This window comes from Centruroides vittatus, unplaced genomic scaffold (assembly GCF_030686945.1).
Source record: "Centruroides vittatus isolate TY-2023 unplaced genomic scaffold, ASM3068694v2 contig_4, whole genome shotgun sequence".
Classification (NCBI taxonomy): Eukaryota; Metazoa; Arthropoda; class Arachnida; order Scorpiones; family Buthidae; genus Centruroides; species Centruroides vittatus.
The window spans coordinates 2,275,996-2,293,043 of NW_027122214.1; the positions used below are offsets into that span (position 1 = coordinate 2,275,996).

The 17,048-nt window shown below is 26.8% G+C and overlaps 1 protein-coding gene across 1 annotated transcript in view; it reads right to left on the reverse strand.

The window, feature by feature from the left end:
- The window catches only part of LOC136976260 (arfaptin-2-like), a 46,953-nt gene that overhangs the window by 2,112 nt on the left and 27,793 nt on the right, over positions 1-17,048 (reverse strand). Inside the window, exons 3-6 of the mRNA XM_067271483.1 lie at positions 13,385-13,548; positions 12,974-13,317; positions 12,717-12,891; positions 3,860-4,013 (exon numbers count right to left, since the gene is read on the reverse strand). Coding sequence (XP_067127584.1) covers positions 3,861-4,013; positions 12,717-12,891; positions 12,974-13,317; positions 13,385-13,548 — 836 coding nt within the window. The 3' untranslated portion in view covers position 3,860. The remainder of the gene's footprint in view (positions 1-3,859; positions 4,014-12,716; positions 12,892-12,973; positions 13,318-13,384; positions 13,549-17,048) is intronic.

Below are 17,048 nucleotides of genomic sequence, written 5' to 3' on the forward strand. Positions count from 1 at the left end.
AACCTCTCTAATGACTTATATTTGTTGAAAGTAAAAATAATAATTGAATAGTTTGGAATGTAAAGGCAGATAAAGAAACTATTCAAAAAACAAAATTTTCAAACATAACTAACTATCCTGTACTTTATGTACTAAAACTGGCGCATAAAATATTCTCTGACATATTCAATCATATGTAAGTTGAGTGTCTAATATCAAATAAAACATTTAAATTAATTTGGAAAAGCTTTTCCAACATATTCATTTAATAATTCTAATTAAACACTTTACATATTATTACTTCTGGTTGAAAATATCAAAACTATCAAAATTTTTTTTAGAATTCAGAAATAAAATTCAAAACTTGCTCAGCACTTTCATCAGTTAAACTTTCTACAATTTTATCTAAAATAACTGCATAACAAAATTAAAACTTACATTGAAATAACTGCAAAACACAAAAAAAAACCTACACTTTTAGATTTATGTTTTATATCAAATGCTTGATATAAGGTACGAGTATGATAACAAATGGGCAAGTTTTCTGTTAAAGAATATATAAAATCGTATTATATAACATTTATTAATAAACAAATATTTAAAAAATAATAATTTGAAAATAAGAAAAATATAATTATCAGTAAGAATAAGTTACTATCTTTAATGACAATAAATCATGAGAGTGATAACGAATACTGAGGTGATCTTATTTTGAGAAGATATATAATGTATATATTGTTTTAGTTAATAATACATATTATGGTAAACAATTTTCAGAATTAATTATACATTAAATAACCATAATATGAAATTCAAATATGTAATATTTTTTTTTTCTTCGTAAAAAAGGACAAGATCAAAACCAACGGTTTCTTTTCTGTACAGTTATTAAAGTTTCCAGTCACAGCACAATTAAAAAAGCTTTAATGTTTTCAAGTATTGGATGTTTAAATCACATCTGATTTAATGAAAAGTCATCACAAATGTCAATAATTAGTAGAAAAATATATTAAAATAGTTATTTACCTGCGTGAAAAAACTCATTTTAATGTTATCAGTATATATTCATCAATAAGAAAAATATTTTGCTTAAAATAATACATCACATTTTGTGTGAAATAAATGATTTAATGAAAATACTGATTCAGTTATTCTTAAATGGAATTATGATAGACTATTTCCTAATAAGTTTAACAATTTAAAAAAAAAAATTGTGACGTGCATATTGAAATTTCAAGTATATAAAGTCTGTACATTATTTCTGGAACTTCTGCAGTTACATACACTTCCTGGTTTGTAATATATAAAATCATAGATAAACTGCATAAATTTAATAATAAAATAATAATAATATATAAAGCATAAATTCCTTTTTATGAATTTTCAACAAACATGCTTTTAAAAATGATCCTCTCTTCATACTTATCAGTAAAGTTTATATATAAAAAGCACTGAGCAAATTTGGAATACATATTACTTGATTCTGGATGCTCACAAATAAATTTTACTTTAGTTTATCAACTAAAAGTAATTCAATAAATTTATATAATTTTCCAAATAAAAATACTCAATGTTTTAAACATTATTTTTGTAAGAAACTTTTCAAAACATACTGATAATAGTTATTATAGCAGTTTTAAAAATTAGTAAAATTTTAATCATCATTATTATATATTTTTTTTCAATATCCTATTAAATAATTAAAATGAAAAGTATAAATTTCATAATAATATATAAAGCAAATCTATAACTTATATTCAAGAATTTCCAAAAATTATCAAATATCAAATTAATCCTATTGTAGTTCAATGGCATAATCCTACAGATCGGAGTTTCTCAAACTTTCTAATATCACGACCTTCAAAATGTATATTTGCATAGCCTTTAATAATAAACTAGTATTTTATTTTTTTAAATGTGAAAAAGAAATGTATCCATTATTCTTCAACAGTAAGATTTTAATTTACATATAACAAATTTTTAAAAAAAATCATACAATCTTATAACTTTTATTTTAATGGCAAATATTCAGAGGCTGATAATATCCAATAATGGGCTATAACATACACTGATAATTGAAACTTATTCATCTTGAATGTGCTAACCAGTGGCGTAGGGTGGGTGTCAGCCGCCCCCTTATTTAGGTATAAGTAATGAAAAATTCCGTGCTCATTTCAATCGGTCCAAATTGTAGGTGCTACAAACATATAAAATGAAATGGTTCAAATTTTTACAAGATTATTTATTATTATATTTATTGTGAAATTTTGCCGCCCCCTAAAAGTGCCGCCCCTGCCACCCCCACTACGCTACGCCACTGGTGCTAACAGAATCATTTATGCAATTCAATACAATTAACTTTCCAAAGCAAGCAATAAACTTAATAATTTCAATAAATTTTGAAAGAAAAAAAAATTCACAATTCTGTAAGAAGAATCATAATACAGTTTAGGAAACCCTGCTAGACATTATCTTTGGAATTAAATTGCATTAAAAACAATTTCTATCATTCATTATAAATTTTGTACAAATTATTTTAATTATTTTTTTTTAAATTAAAATTATCTACATTTTATAATATTCAATTATTTTAGAAAAATCTAATTTTTAAATACTTCTTTTCAATTAATTTAAAGTATTTTTATCACATAATTTTAGAAACATATCTTAATATTTATGAAATTTATTGTTGGGATACACAACGAAACTATTTTAAATCTAAACTATAATTTAGATTAAAAAATTAATGAAAATTTATAGTTTCTCTTATATTATTTTTAAATAAATAGGTAACATATTTATATGGAATGTTTCAATGGCAATAAATATTCATTAAAGACAAACGTATAAAAAATAAATTAACGAGGATTAATTACTGAAGTATATATCAAATTAAAAAAATATTTTAGATTATCAATCTATTATTAATGTAACAAGATTTATAAATTAAACTTTTAAAAATGTTTAAGCCAAATAGATGGAAAAATATTGCATACAAAGAAACAAAATGTAAACAAATCTTTTATCCAGCACTTTAATGGACTGTTTAACTAATGATAATCATTTCTGATTAGTTACCATCAGACCCAATATGTAAAAAGTTATAAAACAAATTATATTCATTACAAGTTTTCTATTAAAATGAATGTTTAAAAAATTTGTATTTTAAGTGGAATTGTAATTTAAACATTTTTCAAATACACATAAACAAATAGATAGATTAATGTAATTTGTAGAATCATTAAAGTATTATAATAATGTACATTGGGTTTAATGATGATAAATAATAACAGTCATAAATTATCTACTGAAGTACTAAATTATCATAACAACATTTGTCTGCATTTCTTTTTTTTTTTTTATCAATTTTCATTTATTTTTTCACTATATATATGAACTATATAACTTCAAAATAGATTATCTTAGTTATATTTATAACATATTCTTAAATTCAAATTAATTTTGTAGGTAAAAAATAAAATTTCGAAGCAAAATTAAATCATGATTTTAGTATTTGACTTGTATTTTTGAATTAAAATTTTTCCAAATAAATCAAATAAAATCTGAATATATTTTCAAAACAAAGCAAACTTTTTTCTTTTAAAACTTAAATTCATAAAACATTATTTTTCTTCTACTATGCAATATCAAGCACTTAAATCAATTACTTGAATGAAAATCAGAATAACTGATGCAAATAATTCAATCCTTCACCATTCTTTAATGTATATCTATATAATGATAATCTATATATATATATATATATATATTTTTAAATTACAGAAATTAAAATATAAAAATGAAGGTAAAAAGGTTAATGAAATTAAAATGACTAGATGAGAATATGAAGGAATATATAAGATTTAAAATTTTTGTCTACTTTATTTTTCTAACCACGATGGTGATGATGCATTAGGATTCTTCAATTTAATATTAAATTGTTTCAAAGTAGCATCCAACATTGCTTGATTGCCAGAAAAATATGCTGATATCGCATTATGAAATAACAACAACTGTTTGTGCATTACTTTAACCTGAAAGAAAAAAATATGTACTTTTAAATTTTCAGAAAATTTTAAATTTTATAAATATATATTTTATTTTTTTTTTTAACTTTTAGTTTTATAAAATATATTACTATTATTTCAAATTAACTTGGTAATAAATATCAAAACTTAAAGCAGTTTGCTATTTCTGAATAATAATATAACAATATAAAGGGCGAGTGTTGCAGACATCCATGGCTGTGGGTGAAATATAGCTCCAACGTTTTTTGTTTGAAATTAAGTTTATTCGCTTGCAGTTTTTAATAACTAAATTAGTTTAATTATAACTTACTTATTGGTTAACATGTTGACTGCCATATATTACATGTGTCATACTGTAACAGTTCTGAAGGGGCCATTTATAACATAGGTGTAATACACAGACGTTTCCTTAAATCATAGTGTATAACATGTCAACAATACATTTAATGTATTATTGTGGTTTTAAAATTGTGTGGGACCTGTGTCTAAGTTAAAATAATGTTTTTGTGACATTGAATAATAATTAAATTTTGTATATTAAAAAATAAAAATTACTGTGAAACAAAGATAATAGTAACAAGAAATTTATTATTAAATATTTACACAAATACAGATATTGTTATTCTATTTTTGGTTAATTGCATATCAGAAAAATAGACATAGTTTGCTGACTAGTATGATGAAACTGATCCTCTTTTATAAGACCTGTCAACAATAAAAGTCCAAGGAATTTTAATAAAAACCACATTCAACTAGAGCCTTTTTTTTGTTTCCAATACTGTTTAATGATAATCAAATGCTTAAAGACAAACATTTTCGATCTAGTTGAGATAATCTTCAGGTCTACTTGAAATGAAATGCATTTTGGAATGTTAACATATTTCGAAAAAATGAAACTTTTCGAATACAAAACTTGCACAATACCAGCATAACTACAGGAAAGGTACAAGAAAACACAAAAATTGTTGTGAAATCATTTGTTGTAAAGTTATTCCACCAAGAAATTTTCACCAACAGAAACAGGTTTCCATTTAAGAAATCTTGTTGTTGGTTTCATTTGAATCTTACTAATATATCAATCTGCACATCTGTTTGTTTCGTGGACGATTATTTCATTATTCAAAAATAATGACTAAATTTCCATTGAAGAGGCATTCAGAAATATCTTCACTATCAGGCAAAAATTTAGGATTGTCAAAATCTAAATCATCTGACTTAAATAGCAAGCTACCAACATCCTTTTCATAATTAGATCTCTTCATTGTCAACAGTATCTATTCTACCATAACAAAAACATCAAACTCAATTGAAAAAAGTTACCAAATAAACAAAATTTAATTTTTGTTTATATGTTTATTTATTACTATAAAATTATTATTATACATTGAAAATATGAAATAAAAAATAATAATAATAAAAATAGTGAAAAATGAAGAGAGTTCTGTCCACAAGGAAAAGTATTTACGCAAAATGAAATGGCACTGAGGGAAGTTTGATTACAAATGACTTTGCAATCAATGTGTTAAATATTTTTAATTTGAGTTATTCTTTTGCAAAATTTCCACCTGTCTGAAATAAAACTATAATTTGCATGATTTACAAAAGGGCAGATGCAAAATTATCTCAAAATTATTGGCAATAGCTTTTTTATTGATAATAAAAAAATGCTTCAATTGTTTCCTGTAAGAAAGACTTATTTGTTGAACTTAGAAAAATGGTTTAATGGCTTAATGGTTAAAGAAAAAAATATTTGTCATCTTTATAGATATTCAAAAAGCCTTTGACTCAGAATATATACTGATATTGATGAACAAACTAATAATGAAAGGAGCAGAAAAAAGTTACAGAAGTAATAAATAGTTTATTTAACAGTTACTGTATGTAATGTTTTAATGTGTAAGGATTTTGACATGTATTTTCGTGGAATGACTGGCATGCTGCATAAAACTGGGGAGATCGGCATGCCAGAAACCCTCAGGTTACCGGCATACTGGTTAAACTGCAACTAAAACATAAAATTAATCAGATGTAACAAAATTAGTTGTTAATTAAATGTTAAAGAACACATTCTTCTGATTACAATAAAATAACATTATAATTTGACCAACTTAAAATCAGAAAGAGTTTTTGTTTACAGTGCAATAAAACAATTAACAGCCTAATGACATTAGTAGTAGTAGAAATTATTTTGGGCTGCATTGACCATCTACCTTGACCTTAAAAATAACACCTTCCTCTTAAATTTCATACAAAGCTGATGTTAATCAGTGTATAAGTCCACATAATTTACTGCCAGTTTCTGAAATTTAATATGCTTATTTTTGCATTTTTAAATTGAATTACAATAAAATAAATGTAAAAAAGTACTTTTGTCATCCCACGAGTCATTATAGAGATGACAAAATGAAGAAATTAAACATATAATCATAGTTTTTGATGTATGCTGATAGTTTCATAGTTTTAGAATAAAAACTCGTTCATTTTTTTCAATGCACCCTCTAGAGCAGCGGTCAGCAACTGGTGGTCCGTGGACCATTGATGGTCCGCGAGAAAATTTGGGTGATCCATGGAGAAACTTGGACATTGATCAACTGAAGGTTAAGCAAAGTATTATGAAAGAATGAAAAAAGCAACTAAGCATTTTGCATCTCATTGGGGATTTTATTCGAATCTAAAACCAAATACGAAGCGACTGTTATCAATAAATAATATTGTAAGTGTGATTGTTGTCCTTCATGGAAAAGCGCTAATAATCCATAAACTTATTTCAAGCAAGCACAATGAACTTTAGGCTTGTATTAATTTGTTATAATTAAACAAGCGAGTTTCATATTAATATAGTAAAATTAAACTTTCATGATCATTATACTACAGATTTTGTATTGTTTAAAAAATTCATGATAGTAGTCTGCAGGATTCAAAATTGTGAATTTACTGGTCCACGAGGTCAGAAAGATTGCAGACCGCTGCTCTAGAGGATCTATAACCTCACTTAAACTGGCATGCTGGTTTTTACCTTATGGAAATATCTGATTTCACGGTTTCCCTGGAAACACCAGCATGCTGGTCATTCTGCAAAAATATGGTATGAATTGTTGAGTGTGTGTGTGTGTGTGTGAGTGAGTGCAGAACATTTGATTAGTTCCAAGTAGAGAGATGTAAATCTTTTGTACCAGAAATTGTGAATGTTGTCTGCACCAAATGTCTTCCAATTGTACATTCTTTGTACTGCATGTTGGATGTCATGTACGTTTACTTCAACACAGGGCATGATTAAAGTTTCATGCATGTTTTCCATCTGTTTGATGCAACTTGTGTGTGATTAGATTGGACCAAAGAGGAGACAAATAGTCTATATAAGTTTTTTTTTTTGTTACTGTGATTGTGTAGTGAATTTGGCATGTAGATGTCAAAATTATCACAGAAAAGTGCATCATTATTTATGAATAATTTATTTTGTCGTTTTCATAGCATTGTATCATTTTGGTCTTTGTGACTTAGCAGCTAGATTTTGTTTGAGAATGTCAATTTATAGCTGTATGTGTGTACTGTATTGTTCATGTTTTAAATTTTCTGAACATTTTCCTGACTTCTTTCATTAAATTTGGTGTTATGTTACTTTTAGTGTACCTTGTCATCATGTCTAATTATTGTCTAATGTATGTATTTGTGTTTCTGGTCTTCTTTGTCAGGCAGACTTATGATTTGTCTTTGTTTTTATTGTTTATCTGTCTGTGATTATATACTTATATAAGCCATTGATCCCACTGTTTGTATATCTGTTATGGAATGCCTAGAACGTACACTAGGGGGCATCCCTAGCAATGATTTTCAGCTATTATTTAAATTAATAGTATAATTTATTTATTAACAGTATATATTATTATTTTTATTTGCAATAGAAATTTATTATTTATACCACGGAATGAATATTTACAACACTGCTGCTGCTAGAACACCCACTAGGAGGCGTCCTTGACTATCTCGTACAGTATGTAGCTACAATGAGTGCTCCAGATTAAACTAACATATATGTCTGAAAGTGTTGATTCTGTTTGAATGTGTTTTAGTAATATATCTGTATTCAGGTACTGTAGAGTTTTCCCCACTAATTTTGATGTGTTTAGTTTAGATATTCATGGTCTCTACGTGAGGTCTAAACCTGTATCTTTAATAAGCGTTTCTTCAAATAAATTAGCAAATCTGTCATGGTGTCACCAGTTGTAATCATTGTATTTATGTTTTCATTGGGCAGGTTATGCTGGGAATGTTTTCTTGGTGAACACTGCTGAGATACTGTGAAGGAGTGTCTGATCTACCATATAATCCAGTTTTTGCATGTTGATGCAACTTATTTGATATGTTCAAGTATTGTCTGTAGAATAAGGTCGTTACATATAATTGTTCTTTTCTGATCAACAACCCTTTGCTCTGTAACAATGAAGTGTAGGTATTTTGTTGTTATTATTATATAACAGCATAAAACTGGTAATGGCAAATCAATAGTAAACATGTCAAAAAACTTGTAAATTTCTATTAAATTTTGTTAAAGACTATCTAAGAATATAAATTAAAATTTCAAACATGTACAGTACAATATCAAAAGTATGCAAGTTAATTAAACGTTCAAAAAATATTTTGAACATGTTTTTTAAGAAAGAAAGAAATATTTTTAAAGCCAAGTAATTAATTAAAAAGATTGAAAAATAAACAAAAGTAAAATAACAGTACTCTATAGATTGTTTTTACATAACTGCTATGATTTTAGCAGACATTCTCAGTAACAAGTATTTATTTTTGTTATTACAATTTATACAATAGAAATTAGCTTTAGAATTAATTTTTGTCACCTTAATTCTAGAAACAGTTTAATCATTTTCATGTTAACATAAGAGTATTGAAAATACAAATGTTTTAATCACTAACTTCTATATGTAATTTTACTTCAATTTTGTATTTATTTTAACATAAAATACCTCAAGTGTAACAAAGCCTCTAACAAGTGTAAGCCTTTTTTATATTAAAATAAATATATATATTTTTAATTCTTATTATATATGGAAATATTTTAAGAAGAGAATGATATTAAACTGACAAAAATATTTTATTTTCTATCTAGTAAATAAAAGTTTACTAATAAAAATAAAAAATAAAAACTATCAAATCAAATTTAATAAAATGCTATTAAATTTGGCTGTAGGAAGTTGTGTAAAAGTATTTTCTGTTTGAAAATTTATAACATTTGTTTTCATTAAATCATATTTATGTTTGATAAATAAAAATTGATTCTAATTTATTTTTCAATAAAGTCTTTATGGTAAAACTACAAAAGCTTAACATTACATGTTTTATTTCTATTTTAAAAAAGAGACATATTTGATAGCCATTTTGAAAATACAGAATTTTTTTAGAGCAACCCACTATAAACAAAAATATCATAGGATTATTTTCCTTTGTTCAAACATGATATAGTGCAATCACTCGACCACTTGGCATTTTTCATCCTTAACAGGAAAAAAGTTAATGATGAAAAATGCCAAGTAGTCAAGGGATTGCACTATGTCATGTTTGAATAAAGGGAAAAAAATACAGACACGGTTTCGAGAATGTTAATCATAGGAGTATTTACCAAGTGTGCACTATTTGAGACGCCATTGCTTAAGCTTGTTTCCATTGTAGAGCAGCACATTGGATGGCAAACATGTACCAAGCAAGTCACATAACTTCACACCATCATGTGACTACTTAGAAATGTCACTTGCCTCAGCCACGTCAATCTGATGCTTTTCCTGAGAAATTTCTTCTTGTGAAAGACTTCAATCTTTCAGACTATTTTAGATGCACCACATGATAGAGCAGTGATGTCATATTTCCTAACATGTAATTCTCCTCTTCTCAAACTCCAAAGAATCAATAGATTATTTTAAAAGTCTTGGTCTCTGTTTAATCAATAAAAGTTGATTAATAGTCTTGGTTTCTGTTTAATATGGATAGTTAGAGATGTGATAAAAGTCACTAGTCTCATGATTATAAATCTTTTGTATAAAGTTATAACCATTGCATTTGAACATTTTTAGTTAATTTGTAAAAAATAATTATTTTCATATTGAGATGTTTTCTATTCATTATTTCACATAATCAGAAAAATAAACTGAAGTAATAACTCTGTTTTATAATTATTTTATTTCACAAGTACTGGTCCATAAACACAAACTTTGAGAAGCATTGCTCTAACACACACTACATCTGTTGTTTTAAATGAAACATTTTATTTCTAAACAGACAAGTCTCCACATATATTATTATTGTAATTGTTATATAACTTTAGTTCAAATTTTAAAATAAAATGATTAGTTATATAAAACATATATATTTGTAAACTTAGATAACAAATTTATAATTATAAGCTTTCAATCAATTCAATTACAGTAAGATCCCGCTTAACGCGAGGAATATGTTCCTAGACAACAAAGCACTAACCAAAACAGAGTTAAACGAGGTCATTTTAACAGAGTAAATAGGGAAAGAAAAACACGTGGCCAAAAATAAACAAGTTTTACTATAATTTTATAGTATAATTATATAGTTATAATTATAAGTTATTTTTATATTAATTTGCATAATAATATATGTTAAATAACAAACATATGCACACAGAAATCTAAAGTTAATTTTTTGTAATGAAGGTCCTGGCTTTTCTGAAATTCTTGTTTTTTGCGATAAAGTCGTGTAGTTTCACATTTGTTGCTTTTTCTTTCCTTACACAAATGTCGGTAGCAGATAGCATTCAAAATTGCCTCCTTTTAAAATCTGGATCATTCGTTACAATTTGATCAATGATTTTGGTTATCATTACCAAAGTTTTACTAAGGAAATCTGTAGAGAAATTCTTTGGGTTCTTCATTTTCAGAATCACTATTTTCCAGTTCTACGTGAATTCCTTGTTCTGCTAGTTCTTGAAGGTCATCGTTGGTAAGGATCTCACCAGAAACCTGCAGTAACTTCTCAATATCCTGCTCGTCTACATTGCCTAGTCCAGCTGTATTAATTAGGTTGACAATTTGGTCAACCTAATGATACAGTGATAGGCTCTTCCTGTTAAGAATTCTTGGATACCTTCAGCCATAACTTCTTCCACACTTCATTCATGCATTTATCAGTTAATTCTTGCCAGACAAAGTTGATATTTCCTATGGCATCCATGATGTTATATTCTTTCCAAAATTACACAAAACAAACATAGATTTAAGGGAAGTACAGCGCTATAATGAATTGCCACCTTTCGCTGATTGGTTTGTGTTTGGAAATAATCATATTACATATGAATCAATGAAATGCCGTGATAATTTAAATCAGCGTAAATTTTGAGCTTTTTTTAGGCTTCAAGCAGACTGATCGAATCAGCATTAAGTGGGGTCTTACTATATTTGTTTTGCTTTTTATGGTATTAATGTTGAAAAATAAATCATTGTTGTTAAATCTTAACTCAATGGGTTTTGTTGTAGAATGTTATGGTATTACAGTGGAACCTTGCTTAATGAGCATCTCATAACAAGCAAAACAAATTGTAAAAAAAAGGACTCATTTAATGAGTGACATTTTGCATAACCAGTGATGAGGAGAGGGAAAGTCCCAGATTGTGCACATGCTACATCAGTCTGTGTTTAGCACTTGTTTGGCTAACATCTTAGTGTCGCATGTGTCACACATTTTTCCAAACTTGTGTTCAGATATATAACCATAGTCCGTTATATAATAAACATGCAGAAAGATATGCCAAATTCTTGGTCTATGTAAACGCTATAATTAAATATTAGAAATTACTGTATTTTGAGTTTTTTTTTTGTTTTCTGCAAATTGAATTCACATTCCAGATTATTAGCAAAGATTATTCATGCTCCTTAACAATATATATTGTATAATTTTCTTTGAATAAATGTTATACATAAAATATTTGAGTATCTTTTTCAGCATGGAATGCATTATCATATTTTACATAAATTTTTATGGGAAAAATTGTTTCGTTTAATTGTTTTCTGGAACGAATTATGCTTGTTAAGCAAGGTTCCACTGTACTGGAAATGTAACTAATGCAATGTTTATCAAACTGTGGTCCACGAACTCTTCAGAGTCCAAAAAGAGGGGATCATGCTAGAAAATATGATGTCATGCCTCTATCATATAGTGCATCCAAAGTCCAGTCCAAAAGAAAGAAGTCTTTCACAAGAAGAAATTTTTTAGGAAATATGTCAAAGATGTCACATGGCTGAAGCAAGTGACATTTCTAAGTAATTATGTGATGGAATAACATCAAAACAAAGTCACATGACACATTTTGTACACATTCATCATCCAATAAGCTGCTTCACAAAACACTGTATGACAAAAACAAGCTTAAACAATGGAGTCTTGATTGATGCACATTTGGTAAGTAGTCTTATGATTTTTTTGTTTACAAAACTTTTTACACAGATCACCCAAAAAAATTTTGTTTTTTGGTAATGACTATCAAATATCTCTCTTCTAAAAAAGATTAAAAGAAAATGCATAATGGTAAGCTTTTATAGTTTTACTGTCTTTTTGAAAAAAATTACTGATTCAATATGTAAGTTGAAGTTTTGTTAATTGAAATTCTAAACTTCTGTGACAAAATATATAGTAATGTAACTATAATTTTTTTGTTTTATTTTGTAAATTTTTGATGATTACCTTATTTTCATCCAAGAATTTCATTTTTACTGTAACATCAGATCTTAATTTTTCATATTTTTCTTTATGAATATTAAATTTCTTTTTTGCTTCATCTAATTTGGGAGATACTGCATTTCCAGCTGTACTTTGGGCAGCTTCTTCCATGTCTGTCCGATAAGCATCATACTCTAATCTATATTAAAAATAGTAATTTCTTCATTATAAAAAAAAAACATTTATTAAAATATGTATTATTCATTGAAATAAAGATATACCTTGCAATTTCATACTGTTTAATTGTAAGTAATGTATCATCAATAGTTTTGTTACATAATGTATTTAATGTTGAAACAAAAAACTGAAGTGCACCTAATAATGTTTCACCATTTTTACTCAAGTTCCTTTGAGTTTCTGCATTATATAAAAATTCTTCCTGTAATTCTGGTGATTTCTGTGCAAGTTCAGAAAATGCCTCACCAAGATATTGCTGTGTTTCTACAACACTTGAGAAATGTGTTACTAGAGCTTGAGCCAACTGTAGAATATTAGTATATTTATTTTGCGTTTCTCTTAACTGTTCAATTTGGGCTTCCATTTCTGTATCAACTGTTCTAGTACTCTAAAGAAAATAAAATCATATTAATACTAACATCTAAAATCATGCAGCTAATAACAATTCTACATACTTTTCCAAGTTTTTCAGATATGACTTGTTTTGTGCACTTATAGGTAGAAATGCTCCACTGTTTAATAGAATCAAATTTTGAACGTGATGGTTTAGTAACAAGTGATTTAGAATTATCTCCATTCTGAGAAGGACTTGGACTTGACAATGGTATATTTGTATTTGCTACAAGAAAATAAATGAATTAAAAATTAAGCAAAAAAGTAATCAATTAAAATAATTCTCTAAAAGTAATAAATTCATCATTATAATACTGTATATTAATTTAATACTAACTATAAACTGTATCTACTTACAAAATTATAAAAATATGAAAAAGAAAACAAACTTAATTTATTAAAAAAAAACAATTTCAACAAAGCAAAATATAAAAATTTCAAATAGAAAGTTTAACTTATTGGCTTTGTTTGAAGCAAAGTCCTAATTGAATACATATTTACTTATCACAAAATATGACAGATATCAATTACTTACTTACAATCTTACTTACAAATTTTTTTCTTTTAATTATTAATAACTAAGTTGAATAATATGTATAAAATTATTAAAATAAAAAATTTCAAATACATCATTTTCACTGTATTTGTACAAAACATTATCAGAAAGCATAAAATTTAAACACCAAGACAAATATGCTATTTTTTCATGTATTTTGATACTCATTCTTGTTTTTCTATTTTATCTTGATTAGTTTTTAAAATTTTATCAATATCTACATTAATGTGTAAAAATAAATGTTTCATTTTTAGCTATTTCTAATCCACATTTAATGTAATATTTTTTACAAAGATCGAAGAATAGATTAACAGAAACAGCATTTTACTGTTTGTGATAAATTTTCATTTGTGTTTCTTGTTGTGAGAAGTATGAGAGAGAAAAATAAAATTGATTACTTTGGATTTCTGCAAATATCAAGGTCAACTTCAATACATTAAGAAAAAAATATAAGCCTCAAGCTCTAGTATTTGCTATTGTTTATGTTTTGCTTTTAAAACTATTAAATTAAAACAAAAATAGAATTTCTTCTTCTGATTGAGTATTTATATATATTAGTATAGCGATAAAATGTTAGTTGAAATCCATTACTAAAACAAGATAACTACTTAAGTTTATGTATTTACAACAAAAAAAGTAGAGAATGATAAATATGTCTGTGAAAAGTAAAGAAATGTAATAATTCATTAACATTTTATTACATCAAAATTTATAATGTTTTTAATAAAATTACTAAAATTATTTTATTGTATTTAATACTTTTGTTTAAATTGTGTAGACATTTTTACTTTATTTGCAAAAAATAAATACAAAAATAATATAAAATTTACTTTTAAATCATTCTTTGGAGTAGATTATCACATTACATTTAGTTTTTGTTTTGTTTTCTGATTGACTACTTTTGTTTACTTTTAGTTTTGTTTTCTCTATGAGCAATGCATCTTGCTTGGATTTGTCGTGTAAAGCAAAGCCATGGATCATTAAAAAAAAATGAAAAGCTTTAGATATAACACAAATAATAGATATAATTCATCAGACTCAAGCTGAAATTTATAAAGAAATGTCTCTGAGTAAGCAGACAATTTGAGACATTAGGAAAGCAAGAGAAAAACTACAACCGACATGTCTTATAACAATTCTTAAAAATAATAAAAATATTGTTTTTACAAGTTTAATAAAAAATCTGGCTTATATACTTTACAACTAAAATTTTGTCTACTACAGAATTTACTTTTATCCACGATATTGATATATAGTAATGGACAAGTCAATATTACTATATGCAGTAGAATCCTTTTATATTCACAGTAACAGATCCATTGAAATGATGTAAAACTACATTGATCTGGCATCTGGACCTGGAGAAAAACTTCAAACTACTGATATTTTCTCCAAGTCTGTTATCATGATTTGTTCTGTTATGATTCTACTGTATAATAATGGAGTTTTTTATATAATGGACAATTTTATATTTTCATAATAATGAGATTCAGATCTTCTGATTCAGCATATAAAACAGACTTTCATTATAACAGACCAATTTCTACAGTTCTGTGTAATCACTATATTAAGCTTTTACTGTATAACAAAGTTATCAATATATAAATAACAACAATATACCAAATACTAGTCTTGCCAAATAAAACAAGTTCTAAACAAAGATCTTTTAATTAATAAAATCTTCAAAAGGAAAGAATGGCTCTCATCAAATTAATAAAAAAATTACGACAAAAACCTTAAAATTCAGTCACTATTTTATTCACTTTGAGTTCTAAAAATAACACAATGACGTCGCACACTTTTTCCTGTAGACTAATTGTGCGAGACTTAGGAAACGTCCCCTTTCCCTTTCCGACATTACGACTCTGGATGACCTCAAAATAAACTTTTCGCCACAACAACTCTTCCATTTTGCATCCATATCCCATGAGATCGGTAAACATACAATGCCAACCATAATCTATTTTTCATATTAATTATTATATCCTATTTCAACAATTGACTCTGAGAAAACTTTTGGAGGTAGTCAAAGACAGAGAGCCCCTTTCTTCAACCTGAGAAAGTTTTTTTGATAAACAATATCAGCTTGCTGTTTATGTGTGTGAATAACGATACCACGATACCTAAACAGTTACACGTTTGAAGAGAATCAAATAACAAAAATGAAAATAAACCTTTGCCCTAGTCGTCAAAGTCTCATGACAAATCTTATTGCAGCCCACTGGGGCACAGCTATGACAGAGAATTACCTGACAAAATTCTCACACTCGATAGAAAATGTTAGAGATATAACAAGTTCACACCCAAGTCTCGGGGCAAACGTTGGAAAGGTTCTGCCATCAACACACCTCTAGAGACATAATAGTAGACAGAGTGAAGTCTTCTCTAATGTTTAACTGATTGTAAACTATCTCTCTATAGTGATAAGTAGTTAGATGTTAGAAATTGTCGCTTGAGGTTATCCTCAAAATCCTGATAATATGTCTAGCTATATACCTAACAATATGTCTATGTTTGTTCATTGTAATCAGTTATTTGAATAGTAAACTTGTTGTTAAGTTTACCTGGTCTCTGAATAAGTTTTATCAGACAGCTCAATGCTTTATCAATGATCCCATGATCCTCCACACTCGACTGAAGCAAGTAACCAGAGCCAGGAATCTGATTCCAGTTAAAGAAAATCCCAATAGCCATCCAGTGACAATGTGAGTGGGCCTAACCGTCCCAACTTTGTGCAAAGGTGAGAACTCACCGTGAATTCTCACAAATTGGTGTCAGGAGTGGAGTGGATATCAAGAACTTTACATAATTGTTCCCCTTTTTTTCTCATACGGCAGTGTGGGGCTTTAAATTTAGAGATTTTCCTTTCAAACAGGAATGAACATAATAAACCCCAAATGAAATGGCTGGGTCTGTAAACTGTTTATAAACCAATGATAGAAATGTTCCATTTAAAAGATACAAAAATATTTTCATTTAAAACACATCTTTTTAAAAACTATATGAGACAAAATGGATACATCTTAGGTTCATCCCCACACCTCTGAGTCTGAAATTTTTTAAATTTAATAGGTTCAAGATCAAAATATCTTAAAAAGCTTTTTAAATTAAAATAACATTATATCACTGATTTAAAAAATGCTTCTACTATTTTAATTTATTTAATAAAA